This window comes from Pinus tabuliformis, chromosome 7 (assembly GCF_031772625.1).
Source record: "Pinus tabuliformis cultivar Carrire ecotype Pingquan chromosome 7, CPIR1, whole genome shotgun sequence".
In the NCBI taxonomy this organism is placed as follows: domain Eukaryota; kingdom Viridiplantae; phylum Streptophyta; class Pinopsida; order Pinales; family Pinaceae; genus Pinus; species Pinus tabuliformis.
In genome coordinates, this window is record NC_142293.1 from 106,920,727 (window position 1) to 106,940,235 (window position 19,509).

The following is a 19,509-nucleotide window of genomic DNA, read 5'->3' on the forward strand; positions in this document are numbered from 1 at the left end:
TCTATTCTTTTTCTAAATAAATGATTCACAATTTCAATATTTTCTAAAAATGGTTCACCCAAATTTTGTAGTCTAAAATTATTTTATCTTAAAGATCACTTCAAGTTTATAGACACTATATATAAAATCAGTAGAAATTTGAATATTTTTACAAAGATATCTCCAAATATTTTATAGTTTTCATATTGCGGACTAGTAATATTTTCTAAGGTTTCTAAACTTTAAGATAAATTTCCATCCTTAAATTCTTCTGTGATATTGCTCAATATTTATTTATTTCACATATAGACCTTGTTACCCACCAAAATGGGTAACCCCATAGGACAAAAAATTTATCCTACATTTGATAGCCATCCAAACAACCATAAGCCAATATCCCCTACCAGCCACCATTAGTTGATGACATTCCATTTTCCTATACCACTTGCATCAACTATGTGCATCTCACCCATATGACATTAGCACTTGGACGAAGGTGTGCTACCACCAAATGGATACTTTGATCATTTTGAAATTGGGTGCTTATACTTGTTTGTTTTTGGTAATTTAGTATGGATGATAGGATTATTTGTATGATTGATAGACCTTGACTATATTCTTGCCCTCTCACCTTACTTGTGGGGTTAATCTTTGATCCTAATGTAGTGGGACCTCCCTTAAGTCCCTTTCGGTTATAAGAGAGGCGGTAACTAGAAATCCATGACTGATGTGGCATAGTTCTATCTTCCTATATATCATAATTAATAGTTTCCAACTTACATGACAAGCCCTATAACTCAACTCCATTCTTCGGGTATAAATTGTTCTTGGTTCATGGGGATTGGGCCTTCACATGTTCACATTCCTTGAGTAGGGCCTAAAAACTTTTCCCTCGAAGGTTGATGCAACTAAAAGTAAAGGAAAGAGGAAAATCATGGCCGTAATAAACAAAGGAAAGAAAAATCAAAATGTAAAAGATGGTCACGACATAAAGATTAGTATGTGCAAAAAAACCTAGATTGAGCTCTACCTCACTGATATGGCCATCACCCAGTTCCTGAGTAAATCATGCTCCATTAAATCAAAATAAAAAACCCTTAAATGTCCCAACCTTAATGAGCGATAAGCTAACTTGTCTTAAAGGGTTAATAAAATGGTTACATCATACAAAGCAAGCTCTAACCCTTGAGCTATAAGAGATAATACAAGCAAAATTCAAGGAAAAGTAAAAGGCACAAAAGAGGGGTAGGAAAACCAAGGCTAAGTTAGTAACTCATTCATACATGAATGCTCCCTCCTCACATATATACACTTAGGATGTGGAAATCCACATCAATTGGTCCTTTAGACCATGGAACTTGGCCATGAAGCACTCTCCCCTCCATTACGATGTTATTATTCACTAACACCTATCAATTTAAGGGTAGACCATGAAACTATTACTTCCCCTTAGGGGTTGGAATCACCTAATAAGGTTGACCTTTAGTCACTCCTACCTAGGGAGAAAACAACCTTGTGAGATCTTGATCCAGATTTTGGAAGGGGATCCTTTTTTGAAATATTAGAATGCCCTAAAGATTCAAGTTTGGTTCACTTAGATGCATTATTGATCTATGTCCCTAATGACTGGTTTCTTTCACTATAATCCATGTTGTTCTGGTTAGGTCGTTCAACATCCCAAGCTTGGGCACCCACTTCAAAAGTATCCAAGCCCTTTAGAGGAGTGCATTGGCACAAACAAGTGAAGCCTTAAGAGTATGGAGCCTCGTAGCATTATGAAATGACACATGTCCTATATCTCCTCCAATAACAAAGATGTAGGTTGAATTTGACCCAAATTTGAGGATTCTTGGGATGAAACTACTAAACCTAGTGACCTTATTAGGAATACTAGATTATTTGTGCTAAGATCCTCCTCATATTATAAACAAAATGATATTCATGCGCTTAAGCATTCATGATTTTATTGCAAGTGAAAATGAGTTTTTATGTTAATTTTATGAGCAATTTTAGCATAAACAAGAAACTGAACATTAGCATATAAATGTACAGAACATCACCAACAACACATCACAATAGGACCATGATGAAGGCTTTCACCACTCTTGGCCTACGTCTCCTTGGTCAAGCTTCGAATGGCTTGGGTCTCTCTATTATGCTAAAATGTGTAAAATGATGTGTTTATAATGCTTAAATGCTTCTATAACCTACTCCAATGAGTCCAGAATGTCAAAAAATGGCTACCTTGCCTCTTTTTGCACCAAATTTGGTATAAAACTAGAGAATCTATGACCTCTCCTACTTTCTCCACTATTCTCTCTGCAAATTTCCCAAAATCTGGCACTGAACCCTCATTTTTGCCCAAATTTCTGCTAACAGGCCACCAAATTCGCTGAAATTCACACAGATTTGTTGGACAATTAATTTGGCCACCAAGGCCTGAAAATGCAGAAATGTTAGGGTCATATGGAGGGTCATGCGCCCAGGGGCTAGCCCCCAGCGCTGGCCCCTTGCCTCTGGCAATCACAAAACCCTTGGCAGTTATGGTAGCAGTGTTCACATGGGGGAGTTAAGTCTGTGCCCACCTCCAAACTATGCGGAATTAAAGTTTCAATACACCGCATGAACCATATGGTTACATAACATCTACATGGTGCATTGGCAATGGGCTCTGTTGTGTGTTGAGAGATTTCGGGTTTGACCCTCGCTGCCTTCGCTCAGACTAAGGCAATTTTTTGGGTGGCCTCCTGTGCTGCCACATGGCAACCTTCGAATGGGTCACATGTCAGCCCATGGTTTGCCATCATTCCAACCAATGAGAACCACTTAAAATTATACCAATTAGAATGTGACACTTGGCATGATTTCATTAGCCCAGAAGCCCTTTGACCAAGTCAATGTCCACATCACCTGCCTAGTCAGTGCCACTTCAGCAGTAAGGGCTGTTGACTCAGCTGTCCTTTTTTTTAAATTCCCATGTCTGGGAAAGTGAACAAAACTTGTTTCTAGAGTCTTACGAAGTCCATTTCATGAAAAATGAGTTGCACCAGATTCAGGATGATAAGGAGTGCGCAGTCGTCCAGGTTCCATACCAATCCAACAATTTTGAAATTTGAGCTATTTTTCGAGCACTTAATCATTCCTCCCCATTGGAAGCCTTTTCGACCCCAAAAGATCACTTTCAATTGTCCAACAAGTGAGGGTACATCTCCCTCACCTTTCCAATCTTGATCCATTCATCACTGACTTGGAACTTGTGATCTACACAATGCTTGTCATGTGTTGCTTTGTACTTGCCTTTCCTCTTTTCACGTTGATCTTGCATTGTTTGATGTACCATTTGGAGTCATTCAATGAACTCTTTGGATTTTTCCATGTTACTATTAGTAGAAACATTATTCTTACCAAGATGATACGACACTTTATGATGCAAATGGTAAACAAATTCCTCTACTTGATTCCCTTGACTCAAGCTTGAATATACATCTTGAAAGTATGTATTTTTCCGAACATAACTTTCATGCAAAACAAAATAATTTTTGAAGAAAGTAGTTATACAAACTATAGGCCTAGAAATTACATCAACAAACTTGTCACTTATACCTTTCTTATTCCTTTTTAACAAGTGGAAGTGTAGAAGAAAACCCTTCCAATGAAAGTGTTTTTGTTGCTACAACTTAAACACTGCACCATTGAAAATTTCTTAATGAAATGAAATGGGCTTACCACATTTCATAAATACTATGCCCCTGGCATAGTTGCATACATCAACCTGAAACTCAAATGAATTTTTCAATTATATAAGATCAAGTATAATGTTTGAACTAATCTTTTGTCTTAAAGCATTAAATGCCTCTTGTTGTTTGCCTCCCCACTGGAAGACCTTTTGCATAACTGTCAAAGAATGCAAATGAGCTACAATAGAAGAAAAATTAACAAAATCTTTCCTCCAACATTGGGTTGCTCCCAAAAAACCTATTATCCAAATGACTATCTTGAGCATTGACCAATCCATAATGGCTTCGATTTTGGAGAGGTCTAACTTCAGCTCACCTTCTCCAATATTATGGCCCAAGTACATCAAAGAAGTTTTATCCAACATATACTTTGACATCTTCAATAACAAATGTTCTTGACATAAGACATCAAGTATTTCTTTCTCACACATGACATGTTGATAATGAAATTTTCTGAGAATCAAAATGTCATCCAAGTAGACTATCATGTCTAGAGATGGTTTCAATACATCCTTCATATGCATGAAAGTAATAGAAGTATGGAAAAGACCAAAAAGAATAACAAGCCATTCAAAAAAAAATTTCTTGGTTTTGAATGTTGTCTCTGATATGTCTCCTTTAAAAACTCTACTTTGATGATAGCCACTTCATGAGTCCCATTTAATTAAATTCTCTCCATTCTTCTTGGACACCAAAACAATAGGTGCACCACATGGTGAAGGAAATGGTTGGAACTTTTGTTCAACAACCCTTGGATTTGCTTTGTTATTTATGAATTTTCCTTTCTTGACACCCAATGCATTTCAATGTTATAAATAAGACACTTTTTCTACAATAGTATTTCATGTTGGATTCTCCTCTTGGAAGGAAATCTCTTTGCTTTCTGAAACACCTCATCATCATGGTTAACAACATCAACCAAATCAATTTTGAATTTTGAAATAAAACCATCAAATGCTTCATAATAAACATCAACATTGGATTTGATCATAAGAAACACTAAATTCTTTCTTGAATTCACTTTTCTTTTCATTTTCCCTACATTAACTAATGAAAGATTTAGTTTTTTGCGATGAGCTCTCACAATATAATCCACACCATCTTTGAACAAGTGGTACTTGTTTTCATGATGATAGAAGATTTCTTTTCTATCATAGAGGTAAAGACTACCCAAAATAAAAATTGATATATCAAGTGGTACAACATCTAATTCAACTTCGTTAGTGAAGTTTGTTGTGATTGCAAACCGAAGAATACATTTTCTTGTAACCGGAAAGTTTGTGTGCTTGCATATCCAGCCCAATGGATATGGCTTGGGATGTGAAATGGTTTCAAGATTAAGTTTCTTGACTAAATCATCAGATATCAAGCTGTCTTGAGACCCACTATTGAAAAGTGTGTCGGCTTTTGTATGTTTTGAGATTACCCTCACATGAAATAATTCAATCATTGTTTCTTCATTTGGAGTGCTAGTGTGACAATTTGGTATACTAGTGCTAGCAATGAATTATTTTCATTTTATCCCCATGGTTGTAATTTTAGTTTCATCACCTGAATCGGATCCCAAATCCTCTTGAATGACGGAAATTGTCTTTTCTTTTCCTTTTTCGCTTAATTTATTAGGCCTCATCTCAGGATGAAGCTTCTAACAATTAGCTTCATCATGACCCTCTTTGGAACAATGTTTACGTAATTTTTTCTCTCTTTCTTCCTTAATGGATGCATTTTTATTTCCTTTGAAACCATTTTCTTTTTCTTTACCCTTAAATGGCTTTTTACTACCCTCTTCTGGAGTGTTTTTCCCTCTTACCTAAAGATGCGTGGCTTGCACACACACATCATCTAAATTATTGGGATAAAACATTAAGATAGTATCCCTAAGGTAACTATGTAAACCCCCTATGTAATTCAACAACATGTCTTGTGATTTTAAATCTACGCCTAACATTAGAGACATTTTTATGAATCCTTGGGTGTAATCTTGCACATTTTGACCTTTAAGTTGTTTAAAGTTTTGCCAATTCATGATGGATTTCTCCATATAAGCTAGAGGGTAGAATTGTCTTTTAATTGCAAAAATGAAATCAAACCAAGAAATTGAGACCTTACCGTATTTGTTTATCTCCTCTTGTGTCTTTGATTCCCACCATACTAATGTTTCACCCTCCATTCTCAAGGAAGATAATTAAATCATTATGTCATCCTCTTGAATTTTTTGAATTCTGCAATAGACCTCCAACTAACGAATCCAATTATCACGCTTCTCAACATTCACTTCACCATTATACATGGGGAGTTCAAATTTAACATCATGTTTTAATAAGGGTGATTTACCAGTTCCTTTTGAGGTATGTTGATGAGTATGAGTAAGGGTTGTGTTAATGGAAGAGGGTGAAGATGCTTATGAAGAAGAAGATGGTGGAGAGGGTGGAGGTTTACCTCCATTTCCATTACCTCCTCCTAAAGAACCTTCTCCTTTGGGAGGTTTGGATATTTCACCTTGCAACCTCGTATTCCTCTCTTCATAGAGGACCTTTACCATGTCTGTCATATCAAAGAAAGCCTTATTGAAGACCTTTTCATCCTCTATCATTGTAGGCTCTCCTTCATGAGACATGCTCACTGGAGTCTCAACTGCAACTTGAGGCAGAACCGCTGTTGGAGATTGTGGCAACCTTTCCCTCCTTCCCCTTGACTCAACTTGAGGGCCTCCAACCAGTTTCCCTTCTCCTCTTTTGAGTTTTAACCTTCTAAGCATGACATAAACTTGCAAACAGTTAAATCATTCTTGCACAAAGCAAACCTAGTGCTCTGATACCAAAATTATCTGATTAGGAATATTAGTTTTGTTGTGCTAATATCCTCCTCAAATTATAAACAAAATGTTATTCATGTGCTTAAGGATTCATGAGTTTATTGCAAGTGAAAATAAGTTTTTATGTTAATTTTATAAGCAATATTAACATAAATAATAAATTGAAAAATAACTTATAAATGTACATAACATCACCAATAACACATCACAAAATTAACATGATGAAGGGGTTCACCTCTCCTGGGCTATGTCTCCTTGGTCCAACTTCCAATGGTTTGGGCCTCTTTGTTATGCTCAAATGTGTAAAAATATGTGTTTACAATGCTCAAATGCTTCTGTAACCTACTCCAATGAGTCCAAAATGTCCAAAAGTGGCTACCTAGCCTCTTTTTGTACCCATTTTTGGTCGAAAATTGGAGAAATTATGACCTCTCCTAATTTCTCCACTATTCGCTCCTCTAGTTGCCCAAAATCCGGCACCAAACCCTCATTTTTGCCAAGATTTCCTTTAACTGGCCACCAAATCCATTGAAATCTTGGCGGATTTGTTGAACAGTTAATTTGTTTGTCAAGGCCTAAAAATGTGGAAATTTTAGGGTCATATGGAGGGCCATGAGTCCAAGCGCTAGCCCTCAGTGTTGGGTCGTTCCCTCTAGCAGTCACAAAACCCTTGGGGGTTACTGTAGCAATGTTCACATGGGGCAATTAAGTCTACACCCACCTCCAAACTATGTAGCATTAAAGTTTAAATACATCACGCGAACCATATGGTTAACTAACATCCAAGTTGTGCATTGGCAATGGGCTCTGTTGTGTGTTGGGAGGTCGCGGGTTCGACCCCTGCTACCTCCACTCAGACTATAGTAATGTTTTTGGTGGCCCCTTGGGCTTCCACGTGGCAACCTCTAGCTACGTCGCGTGTCAGCCTGTGGTTGGCCATCATTCCAACCAATAAGAACCACTTAAAATCTGACTAGTCAAGGGGATGCCTTTGCTACTGAGGGGGTTTTGCTCAGGCTTGTGGTAGACCATGTTCAGTGGGATATGTGTGGGATAATTTCTTGTGGTGAAATAAGATGGCGAACAATAGAAAGATAGAGATCAAGAAATTTAATGGTCAAAGTTTTGAGTTGTGGAAGCTTAATATGGAGGATTTGTTGGCAGATCGAGATCAGTGGATTGTTATAGATCCTAGTTGGGCACTAACAAGAATGTCGGAAAAATACTAGGCGAAGCTATATCGAAAGACGAAGAGCACAATGTGATTGTGTCTCTCAAATTTATTATTCTTGAATGTATTATGGGATGCTACAGAAAAGGCTTTGTGGGACAAGTTAGGGACTTTGTATCAATCTAAGTATCTGGTGAACAAATTGTTCCTATGGAAATAGTTGTATAACCTAAGGATGAAGGATGGAGAATCAGTGACAGAGCATCTAAATGCCTTTAATATTGTGGTAAGCCATTTGTTATCTGTTGGTATTAAAATTTAAGACGAAGATAAGTGCATCAATTTGTTGTGTTCTCTACCAAATTCATGGGTTAGTTTGGTTGTTCCAATAGGTAGAAATACAACTACCTTGAAGTTTGATGTAATAGTATCATCCTTATTGTCGGAAGAGATGAGACAAAAAAATATGGAGAGCGAGAATGGATATTTCTTGTTTGTGAGAGGACGGTCCAAAAATAGAAACAAAAATAAGTCCTCAAGTGGGATATCTAAATCTAGAGGGAGATCTAACTCTCTAGGAAACTCTGTGAAAGTATGTTGGAAATGCGAAAAGGAAGGATACTACAAAAAGGACTACAGATCTAAAGCTCCTGAGAAAGGAAAGGGATCTGATGATGCTCTTTTTGAAGCGGCAAAAACCACCTCCAATGAAGGTGGGGATGTGTATTTGTCTGCTTCTTCGAGTACACATGTAGATCATGAGGCATGGTTGATTGAATCAAGTGCATCCTTTCACTTCGCTCCCCATAGGGATTCGTTCTATGAGTATGAGAAATATGATGGTGGTGATGTCTTCCTAGGGGATGACAAGGAGACCAGAATCATCAAACGCGGAAAATTCAAGCTTAAGTTGCAAGGTGTAAGGATTAGAACACTTCCCGATGTTATGCGTATTCTTGCATTGACTAGAAAGTCGATTTCTATAAGCAAGATTGATGATAAATGTGTAAAAATAGTTTTCAAGAAAGATACCTGAAAGATGGTTTAGGGAGCATTAGTGTTGATGCAGGGAGTTCAGATTGGAAATTTGTACAAGCTTTTGGGTAGCATTGTTATTGATGGGTGCAACAATTTTATGGTTCTTGGAAGTGGAGTAGAAAATCTAGTGGTCTCTAGAGAGAATACTATAGTATGGCATCAAATGCTTGGACATATTGGAGAGAAGGGCCTTTGAATATTACATTGTAATGGTATGATAGAAGGGATGTCTAATTGCTCTTTGGATTTCGATTTCTATGAAAATTGTGTATATGGGAAGAAAAATTGGGTGAGTTTCCCCTTAGGTAATAAGAGGGCGAAAGGGATATTATAGTTTGTGCATAGTGATGTGTTTGGACCTATGTCAGTTCCATCACTGGATAAGTCTGTGTACTATGTCTCATTTATAGATGACTTCTCGAGGAATACATGGATATATTTACTCAGGAAGAAATTTGAAGTCTTTAATAGGTTTAAAGAATTTAAGGCTATGGTGGAAAATCTGATAGAGAAGAAGATCAAGGTGTTGAGGATATATAGTGGTAGAGAATCTCTGCAAGAAGGAATTTGAAGAGTTCTGTAAGAAGTGTGGTATAGCATGACAAAAGACTACTCCATACACACCTCAGCAAAATTGAGTTTCATAAAGAATGAACAGGACATGGATGGTAAAGGAAACAAGCATGGTCAATAGTGTCGAGTTAGGACAAGAATTCTGGGTAGAGGTAGTGGAGACTATATGTTATTTGTTTAATAGATCACCTTCATCAGTGTTGGAGGATAAGGCTCCACATGAGGTATGGACTAGTAAGAAACCCTCTCTTTCATATCTTAGGATATTTTGTTGTGTTGCATATGTACATGTTCCAAAGGAGAAAACAACCAACTTGGATAGTAAATCTGAAAGGTGCATCTTTATTGGGTATAAGGATGGTTTAAAAGGTTATAAGCTTTGGAACATAGAAACAAGGAAGGTTGTATACAACCGAGATGTAATGTTTAGAGAAGTAAATGATGTTATTAAACATGAATTCCTATCAAAGGAACATGATAAGATAGAGTTTGAACTGAAGGAGGAAGAATCAGACTCTACAGTAAAACAAGAATCAGAGGAGGAAGAGCCACAGACTCTAGTTTTGAGAAGGTCATTTTGAGAGAGAAGGCAGTTATATAAGTATAGTCCATCTGCTTTATGTTCAAATTTTGCTTTAGCTATTACTGATAATTATACTAGAACTGTGAGGGAGGAAGTGGATTCATAGGATGGAAAAATTTGGAAAGGGGCCATGGTTGATGAAATGACATCTTTAGACAAAAATGAGGCATGGGATTTTGTAGAGTTGTCGGTTGGAAGGAAACCCATTGGAATGAAATGGGTGTTTAGGAAAAAGATGAATGCAGAAGGGAAGGTGGGGAAATACAAAGCTCGGTTGGTAGAAAAAAATTGTTCCCAAGTGCTGGAAATTGATTTTGGTGATATTTTTTCTCTTATTGCTAAGATAGCTTCTATTAGCTTAGTTTTATCTGTTGTTGTTGCTCTTGATTTTGAGGTAGAATAGATGGATGTGAAGACAACATTTCTTCATGGTGATCTTGAAGAAGACATCTACATGAAGCAACTTGAAGGCTTTGCACTGAAGGGCGAGAAAGAATTAGTATGCAAGTTGAAAAATTCTTTGTATGGACTAAAGTAGTCGCAAAGGACGTGGTATCAAAAATTTGATACATATATATGGGTACTAAGCTTCACAAGGAGCAAAGTAGATCACTGTGTGTATTTTAAATTAATTGATGACTGTGTTATTTATTTGGTCATATATGTGAATGATATGTTGCTGATAGGAAATGACAAAGAAATTATCCAGGATTTGATGACATAATATTCCTCCAAATTCGACATTAAAGATCTTGGTGCTGTAAACCTTATTTTAGGCATGGAAATTAAATGAGATCAGGCAAAGGGGAAGCTCTACTTAAAGCAAAGGAAGTATGTCGAGACAATATTGTAGAGGTTTAATATGAAAGATAGTAAATCATTGAAGGTTCTTATTCATGTATGTGTAAATTTATATGTTTGAACAGTGTCCCAAGGCACAAGAAGAGGAAGAGGACATGTCCTGTGTTCCATATGTGAGTGCAGTTGGTAGCCTAATGTATGCAATGTCCTGTACGGGACTAGCCAATGCACATGTAGTGGGAGTATTGAGCAGGTTTATGTCAAAACCAGGGAAGGATCATTGGACAACAATGAAGTGAGTTTTTAGGTATTTGCATGGCACTAGTGATTATGGTTTGTGCTACCAAGGAAGACCAGGATTGGGCAGAGTTTTGGACATCAACTTTGTTGATGCATATTGGGCTGGAGATCTGGATTGGAGAAGATCTACAAGTCAGTATGTGTTTAACCTATTTGGAGGAGCAGTAAGTTGGATGAGCAAGGGGCAGTCTGTAGTGGCATTTTCAACTATAGAGGTTGAATACATTGTAGCCACTCATGCAAGCAAGGAGGAAGTTTGGTTGCAGAGATTCTGTTCGAGTATGGGGTTGGTACGACGAGCTATAAGGATAGACTATAACAACCGAAGTGAAACTTTCTTGGCAAAGAACCCTGCTTATCATTCAAAGACAAAGCACATTGATGTTCAATATCACTTTTTGTGAGAGATATGGTTGAAGAGAAAAAGGAATTGCTGGTAAAGGTCAACACTTTGAAGAATGTTGCAGATGCATTGACAAATTCTATGAGCACTAAGAAGTTTTCTTGGTGTAGAGAAACAATGGGCATTGTAGAGTTGGACCAATGACTAAGATTTGATGTGACCCCACGTGTGGAAAGAAAATAATAAGTGGGAGAATGTTGGGCATGTGTTATGTTCTTTCCATGGCTAGGCCCATGTACTATACAATGCGTTGGGTACAGTGGCCCGTACGTTTTTTTATTGCAAACCCAATAATAGTTAGGCAAACCCAAAGATGGTGGGTGTACCTACCCATGGTTTTGTGCATGGGGTTTGCACATGGTTTTGGGTTGATGGTTTCTGACCCATGGTATTTTGTAGATTTAGTCAATTGAACTACAATTATGTTCTAATTGAGGGTTATTGGATCGGGTTTATGAATGCTTCAATATGTATATATATATATATATATATATATATATTGTAACATTGAAAGAAATATAATGAAAAATCAATCTGGTAGTCCCGGTTTTGGGATCCGAGGGAAAATCTCAGTGTATATTTGTTTTATATTCTCACCATTGTATATTTTTCTATTTTAAAAATTCATTATTATTTAATTTTTGTATAAGGTTAAAACCTACAATGTAAACAATAAATTAAGTTACGACTCACACATGTGGTAAAATTAGGCTCATTTCATTGTTAGCTAATGGGCTGGTAACCCAAGGTCATTTATTGATCTAACATGATTTTAGGGGATTCTTAGGCATAATTACTTGTCCTAATCCTGATATAAGTAGAGGATAGATTCATTTCATTGTTCATCATCACTTGTGACTATTTCAGCCCTCTTGGAGAATTTGAGCCCAGCTTGTATCTTGTATCTTATGAATATGTCATTTTGAGGCAATAAAGGCTTGTTAATGCATTTTATCTTGTAACTTTACCTTGTATTTGATCATTTTTTCTTTTTGTGTCTAATGTATCGAATAGATAATTATCTAGGGTTTCTATTGTGTTAGTTATTGTTGAAGATCATGATCATTCTATGGATTCTAGATGATGGTATTGCATGCATTACACTTGTAGAAAGTGAATGACAATCCCATTGGTGAATATTTTAACTAACTCTCCCAATTGACTTTGCTCCCTCACAAAAGTGATAGCTAGAAGTTTGAAATCTAGTGTATCATCAGTCCCTTACTCCCTTCTAAGATTTAGTAAAATCTACATCCCCATTGACTCCAACTCCCTAGGACAAGGGCACTAGCCTTGGTCAATTTGTTGGTCAACCATAAAATTACATCAATGCCTCTTTTTCTCCTCTCTAATCTAATGTTTGGCCCCTTAAGGATAAGCTGCTAGCCAGGGCTAGCACATGAATTTCAACGAGGGTTGAAATCGTTGGCCTTTGGAAGTATTCAACACTTGAAGGAAAGATGATTTCCTCAAAATCAACTTCTTTTAGTGGCCAATTCATCCAAATTAGGGCTAAAGTCTTATGCCCAAGGTAAATTTTTCCCTAGAGAAGCCCTACTTTTCCCTAGGCTTCAACTTGGGGCTTCTTGAAGACTTCTTGTTCCACAGATTTAAAATATACATTGATTGCAAAACTTTTCTTGGCCTTGTGACCTTAGGTTGATCTTCTTGGATTACTATTTCTCAAGACCTAGGTCATGTTGTGCTCTAATTAGGCATATTGGAGGATGTGAGTTGCCCTAGTGTGCTAGTTGAGCCTTGTTCTTAGCTAGAGCTATCCTCCTTAAGCCTATCTTGTCACCTTATCCCTCCTACTTGATAAATCCTCTAGGTGACCTACTAAAGGGAAGCCTCCCTAGTGGTGAAAGTATGCAAAAGAGCAAGAGGTAGTGGTTATGGTGACAATGGGCCACATCTCATAGTTGTCCCTTGGTCTACCTTTTGTCTTGTGAGTTATCCTCACAAGACCCACTAGATTTTGAGGCAAGAGACATTTCATGGATGACAATGAGGAGCCAAGCATGAAAGGTATAATGGAGGGGATGGAAAAAGAGAAGAAAGTAATATGTATGATGGGATATCAGACATTACCATAGGAAGTCACCAATAGTACACCTTAACCATGGGAAATGACTTGCTTTTCAAAGTACACTATGTGTAGTCATGGTATGGTGAGACAAAACAACAAATTGGGGACAATGAAATGTTAACAAGTCCTACTCACGAAAGCATCACCATAATCACACTTAGAACCACAATGCCATCCAATTAGTTTTATGCAATCTTCAACTAGCAGTCCTTTCTTTCACATCTGAATTGAGGAAGTCATTTCATGCATCATGGTTGAGCCAACACAAGTTTGCAAAGAAAAAATAAGAACATATCTTGATGAATGTAGTTGCACGTGAACAAAAGAGAGAGAGCTCAAAGAAATTAGCAGCATACACCCATGGAGTGACAATTTAAGTAGTTATCCATTGAGGGGTAATAGGCAGCAATGTTGCTGAGCATTTGACTAGTTCCATGCCAATAGGTGCTCAATTTGAATCCCCATGGGTGAAGTGCACTAGTCTTCACTGAGGGATTTACTAGGGATACCATCTATAAATGTGGGTAAGAATCCATTGGATTTCCCCACAAAGTTCCCTTGGATTTCCCCCACAATTTTTTCCTTCAAGAAATAAAGGAAATGGATTCTTATGGTGTGTATTTTACTGAAACAACCAAACTGTTTTTGATGTTTCTATCCATTTTAGTTTGTTTAAGCTACAATTGTGTTATGGCTTGGGCACAATCTAATGGTGTAAATGGTGTTTCACAGCATAATCTTTATTTTTTCATGAGAAGTTTAAGATGAAGAAAACTGGATTCTAATGGTAACCAGCTGCGTGCCATCTCTATAGCTTGTGGCTAGCATGGATTTCCGGAGATGCAGATGTTATATTGTAGCTTTGTCGTGTTCTTTGCTCCTTTTTGGTGATGATGAAACTACTTGTTCTTGTACCGATTATGGAATTTCTATCTAAGCACTTGTCTCTTTATGTCTACCAGGTGTTTTTCGAAACAATATCATTTTTCTTACGGTCTCACAATCCCCAAACGTTAAAGAAATTTTAGAGACTATGTGGGAGAAGATAGTTCCGAAGAAGAAACCTGAATTTCAGAATGTTGAGGATGCACATAGGCAGCTGCAACAACAGCTGCAGAGGCGGGCCAAGCCAATTCTGGTGGTGTTGGATGATCTTTGGTCTAGGGCAAATTTGGAAAACTTGTTATTTGAAGGGGAAGGATGTAAGACGCTTGTGACAACCAGAGATCGATCTACCATCCCCAGAACAACCCATACTTGGATTTATGAATTGTCATTGCTAGATGATGCCCATGCTCTGCCCCTTTTCTGCTTCTGGGCTTTTGGACAGAGATCAATTCCTGGTACTGCAGATGAACATCTAGTCAAGCAGGTATATGCCTTACAGTACTGGAATGGTATTCATATGCAATATAATATTGTCTCAAGTGTGGTGTGACTTGGTTGGGTTTAGTGATTGCAATCACAGTAAATGTCTCAAGTTACAAGCTATCACTAGTGTCATATCCTTAATGATGATACTTTCTCTATGGTTAACCAATAGATACCTGTTCAAGTAAAAAAGATGGTAGACATATACTTAATAGTCCTTTAATAGACTTTTTCCATACCTTCATATTAATGAGCCATAAGACATAACCTGTGAATGAACATTAAGCATATTTGGTAAGTGATTCATGCTTCAACACCAAAATAGGATTTCCAGTTATGATTATTGATGTATGAACAAAAGAATTTGCACTTATGATTATTGATGTATGAACCGTAGGTGCAAGAGGAATGTAAAGGCCTTCCACTTGCTCTGAAGGTTATTGGAAGCTCTTTGCATAATGAGCCTCGCCCGGTGTGGGAGTCTGCCAAGAACAAACTCTTAAATGGGGAATCAATTTCAGATTATCATAAAGAAGGGCTACATAGATGTTTGGAAACCAGTATTGATGTCCTGGACGAGGAAGCACGAGAGTGCTTCTTAGATCTCGGATCATTTCCAGAGGACAGAAAAATTTCTGTGGATGCATTATTGGACATTTGGGTTTATGTGCGAAAGATGAAGTGGCAAGATGCTTTTGTAATCTTGTTAGAACTTGCAAGTAGAAATCTGTTGAATTTAACAAGCAATCTCAGGTGAATTCCTTCTCTTCTGTTTATTTTGCTTCAAACTCTTTGATCTTGGCTCCCCATGTCTTATGCATTGTGTTGTCTTTGCTAATCAGACCTAGGAGTCAAGCAATCGATTATGGAAGTGTCTCTGAGCTGTACTTTTCTCAGCATGACGTAATGCGAGACTTGGCACTATATCTGGCATCTCGAGACAGTATAGTTCATAGGAAGAGATTGTTTATGCCTACAAAGGAGGACAGTTTACCAGGAAAATGGGAGCTGTTAAAAAATCAAGCATTTGATGCTCAAATAGTTTCCATTCACACAGGTTGGTGATTTTAGAAGCTTGCTTGGGATTTACACACTTTTTTCTTCAAAACATTGAAGTCGAATGTATTGTATTGGGTATTACTGTTTCTTTTCTCTGTTCCTAGTGGTTCATGCTATCCAATAAGTTTAATCAGCAAGATATAGGTTATGGACCAGGCCTAGAAACCAGAGAGCACCAGATATAGGTCATGGACAAGGCCTAGAAACCAGAGAGCACCAGATATAGGTCATGAACAAGGCCTAGAATCCAGAGAGCCTTGCCAAGAAAATATTATGGGACTCTTTATCACGAAATCATTATTTTGGAATTACTGTTATTTTTCTCTGGTCCTTGAGCCCTTGTGCTTCATCCTAACCAATAAGTTTTATCAACAATATATAGGTCATGGACCAGGATTAGAAACACGAGAACCTTGTACAGGAAATGTTATGGGGTTGTCTGTCATTAAATGGTTATTTTGGAAGCATTTCCATTGAAACTCCACTATACAATAACCTTATTGTCTTAAAATATTTACCTTTTTTTACCTTCAATATCAGAACTTCTATTTCCCAAAATTTCATATGGCAAAACGTCCTCTGATTTTGCTACTCAGGAATACTAAGCAATTAACTTCAGAAACAACTGTTTATTTTGTTGAACATTTACAATATCCCATCCCCATTAAAATAATAGCAAGCTCGTTCTCAAGATTTTCCGTGCATGTCACAGGTGAATCTTATCCTACTGTTATCATTATGTGATCTGCGTGAACTCTGAATAACTGATCACAGGCCAATTTCTATGTGTTGGCCATTGATATCAGAGGCCTTAGAAAAGATAAGTAATGATTTCATTATATGTTCAACAACCTATATTGTTGTAATTGAACTTCGCATTTGTGGTTTATTTATGTAGGTGCCATGGAAGAGAATCAGTGGTGTGAGATGAATTTTAGTGGGGCAGAGGCTTTGGTGTTACACTTTTCTGCAGGCCAATACTTTCTTCCATCGTTTGTGAGTTCTATGAGAACACTGAAAGTCCTCTTAGTATTTAATTATGGGTCCAAGAGAGCCACAATTAATGGTCTATCAAGCTTATCTTCGCTCACTAAGCTTAAAACTATTCGCTTCGAGAGGTTGATTGTGCCCCCACTTCAAGAGTACAGTGAAGTCTTACAGAAGTTACATAAGCTATCCTTGAGTTTATGTGAGGGTCTTGGAATTATGTCAAGGTTCAACAGCGCCCAGTCAAGCCTAAAGTTTCCTATCATGCTAGATTTTAACCTGGACCATTGCTGTGATTTGGAGGAGTTGCCCCCTGGTATTGATGGCATATCGTCTGTTGAAAAGTGTTGCATCACTAACTGTCATCTTCTTCAAAAGTTACCTGATCACTTGGGGCAGTTCGGCTCTTTAAGAATGTTAAGGGTATCTGCATGTTTAGGTCTGAAAGAGCTTCCAGCATCCATTGGAAAACTTGGGAAGCTGGAATATCTGGACATTTCGTTATGTGAGTGCTTAAAAGAGCTTCCAGAGGAAATAGGAGAATTAAATAAACTCCAGGAGCTTGACATGAGAGAGTGTTCTCGGTTGAAGAAGCTGCCTAAATCAGTTGGAGGTCTGAGATCTCTAAAACATGTTATTTGCGATGCGAAGTTTGGGCAGAAATGGAGTCGTGTCAAGAGCTCTGCCATCATGGAGCTTAGAGTTGAGGTTGTAGAAGCACATTTCAGCTTGGATTGGCTGGATGCAGGTTGAAATCCTACCTAGACAGGATGCAGGTACTGGTAAGAGATCAAGACATAAGCTTGGATTTTTCTATTAATAAAACTTGGTTTTCATTTGCGTATAGGCACTGTTAACACAGTCCATATTATTCCATTGATTTAAATTGAATTTACTGCACAAATTCTGTCGTGCAGGATTTGGATGAGTGCGCACATTTTATCCATCTCCGATTTCTAGCATTGGCATTATCTACATATTCAGACTTGGGTGTAAGTCCTGATAATAAAGACATTATTAAATATTATCGTCCTTAAAATAGGGTGTCCTCCATAAATATTTTTGTGAAGGAAGGATGTCTGTCCTCATCGTAACATTAAGACTTTTCTAAATAGTATTGGAAACCATATGTGTGTTTGTGGACAAAAGTAAACAAGGATATATTATTAATAAGTTATTGATGTGTTTAAAAAATTAAAGTTTGTTTTGTTATGGTAGTAAGATTTCAATTTATTTTTGAACTTACAAGATATCATTTTAACTAAATTTGTTTTTGTTTTGTTATGGTAGTAAGATTTCAATTTATTTCTGAACTTACAAGATATCATTTTAACTAAATTTGTTTTTATAATTTTTTCATTAGTGCAAGAGTTTGAAATATCAGCATTATGATTATGAAAACTTGTATGAACTTGTTTGGTGATGTTCGGTGAAGTTTGGAGGTTTGATTGTATTATGTTTAGAAATTATTTTGAAAATATTATGAAGTTATTTGGAAAATATTATAAATGGAAGTATTGGTTTTTTAATGGTGTTTTGTTTTTACTTTTATTTTTTATTATATGTTATCATATTTAAAGTAAAATTAAATGTAAATATTTATACACATAGATTGATAGACATGATACATATTATTCATAAATATATTTTTCATTTTCTAAGAGGTCTCTTGAACTTCTCATGACTGTTGGCTTTCACTTGAAGTTATTTTTCTTCCTCTCAAGTGAATAAACCAATTTTGGATAACCCAAGAGGATTATGTTTCCAACATTTTCTTCCTTTGTTCAAAGGAGTGTATATGAGTCCAAAAAGAGCGTTGAAATACAAAGGCAGATAGCACTGAATGGATATATGTGCTCTCTGAAATGGTGGTTTAAGGTCAAATGAGGTAGCAAAAGTTGAAGCCTTGTACTGATGGTGGTTAAAGACTAACCACCAATTGTGGAAATTTTCTCAAAACAATTCCTCGAATGATTCCAAATCTAGATAGAAGTTGAAGCCTTCGATGAAACATAAATGTTCCATAATGATTGTTTAAAGATGATCACAAACCAATGAAATGTGTAGAAGAAGTCTAAGTCTTCTACAGGTGATGGTTTAATGTTGACCACCAACCAAATCATGCTCATGGAACATGAGTCTATCTCTAACTACAAGTCTGACTCTAGCTTTAGTTGACTTTGGTTGAAGGCTCTAGTGTAGGTTGTGGCTCAGATTTCACTTGATACAACTTTGAATCTAGTACCTAACTCTAAATTCCCCCCTTGTTAAATACAAGGTGATATGATGAAGATCTATAGAATGAACTCTGAGGTACGAATGATATATCTTCTTATTTGTTGAAGACCATTTCCAAGAAGTTATCCATTCAAAGTGAATCTTTTCTCTTGTGGGAGTCTTGTGTCTAGAACATTTGTCAAAATTATGAGTAAGTTTTCCACAATTATCACAAGGGTGAAGATCAAAACATGTATCTTTTAGGTGGCCAACTCAAACGCAATGTTGGCATCTGATAATCTGAAGTGGTTGTAGAAGTGGAGCTAGTGAAGATGAGCTTTCTTGAAAAACCCAACACTCTAAAACTCAATTGACTTAGAGTAGTA

At 36.9% G+C, this 19,509-nt stretch overlaps 1 protein-coding gene across 1 annotated transcript in view; it reads left to right on the plus strand.

Moving 5' to 3' along the window:
• Positions 1-18,044, plus strand: part of LOC149245514 (putative disease resistance protein At5g47280) — a 65,840-nt gene extending 47,796 nt beyond the window's left edge. The window contains exons 2-6 of the mRNA XM_089455607.1: positions 14,452-14,861; positions 15,258-15,613; positions 15,703-15,917; positions 16,818-17,688; positions 17,824-18,044. Of these exons, the coding sequence (XP_089311733.1) occupies positions 14,452-14,861; positions 15,258-15,613; positions 15,703-15,917; positions 16,818-17,659 (1,823 nt within the window). The 3' untranslated portion in view covers positions 17,660-17,688; positions 17,824-18,044. The remainder of the gene's footprint in view (positions 1-14,451; positions 14,862-15,257; positions 15,614-15,702; positions 15,918-16,817; positions 17,689-17,823) is intronic.
• The last annotated feature ends 1,465 nt before the right edge of the window (positions 18,045-19,509 follow it).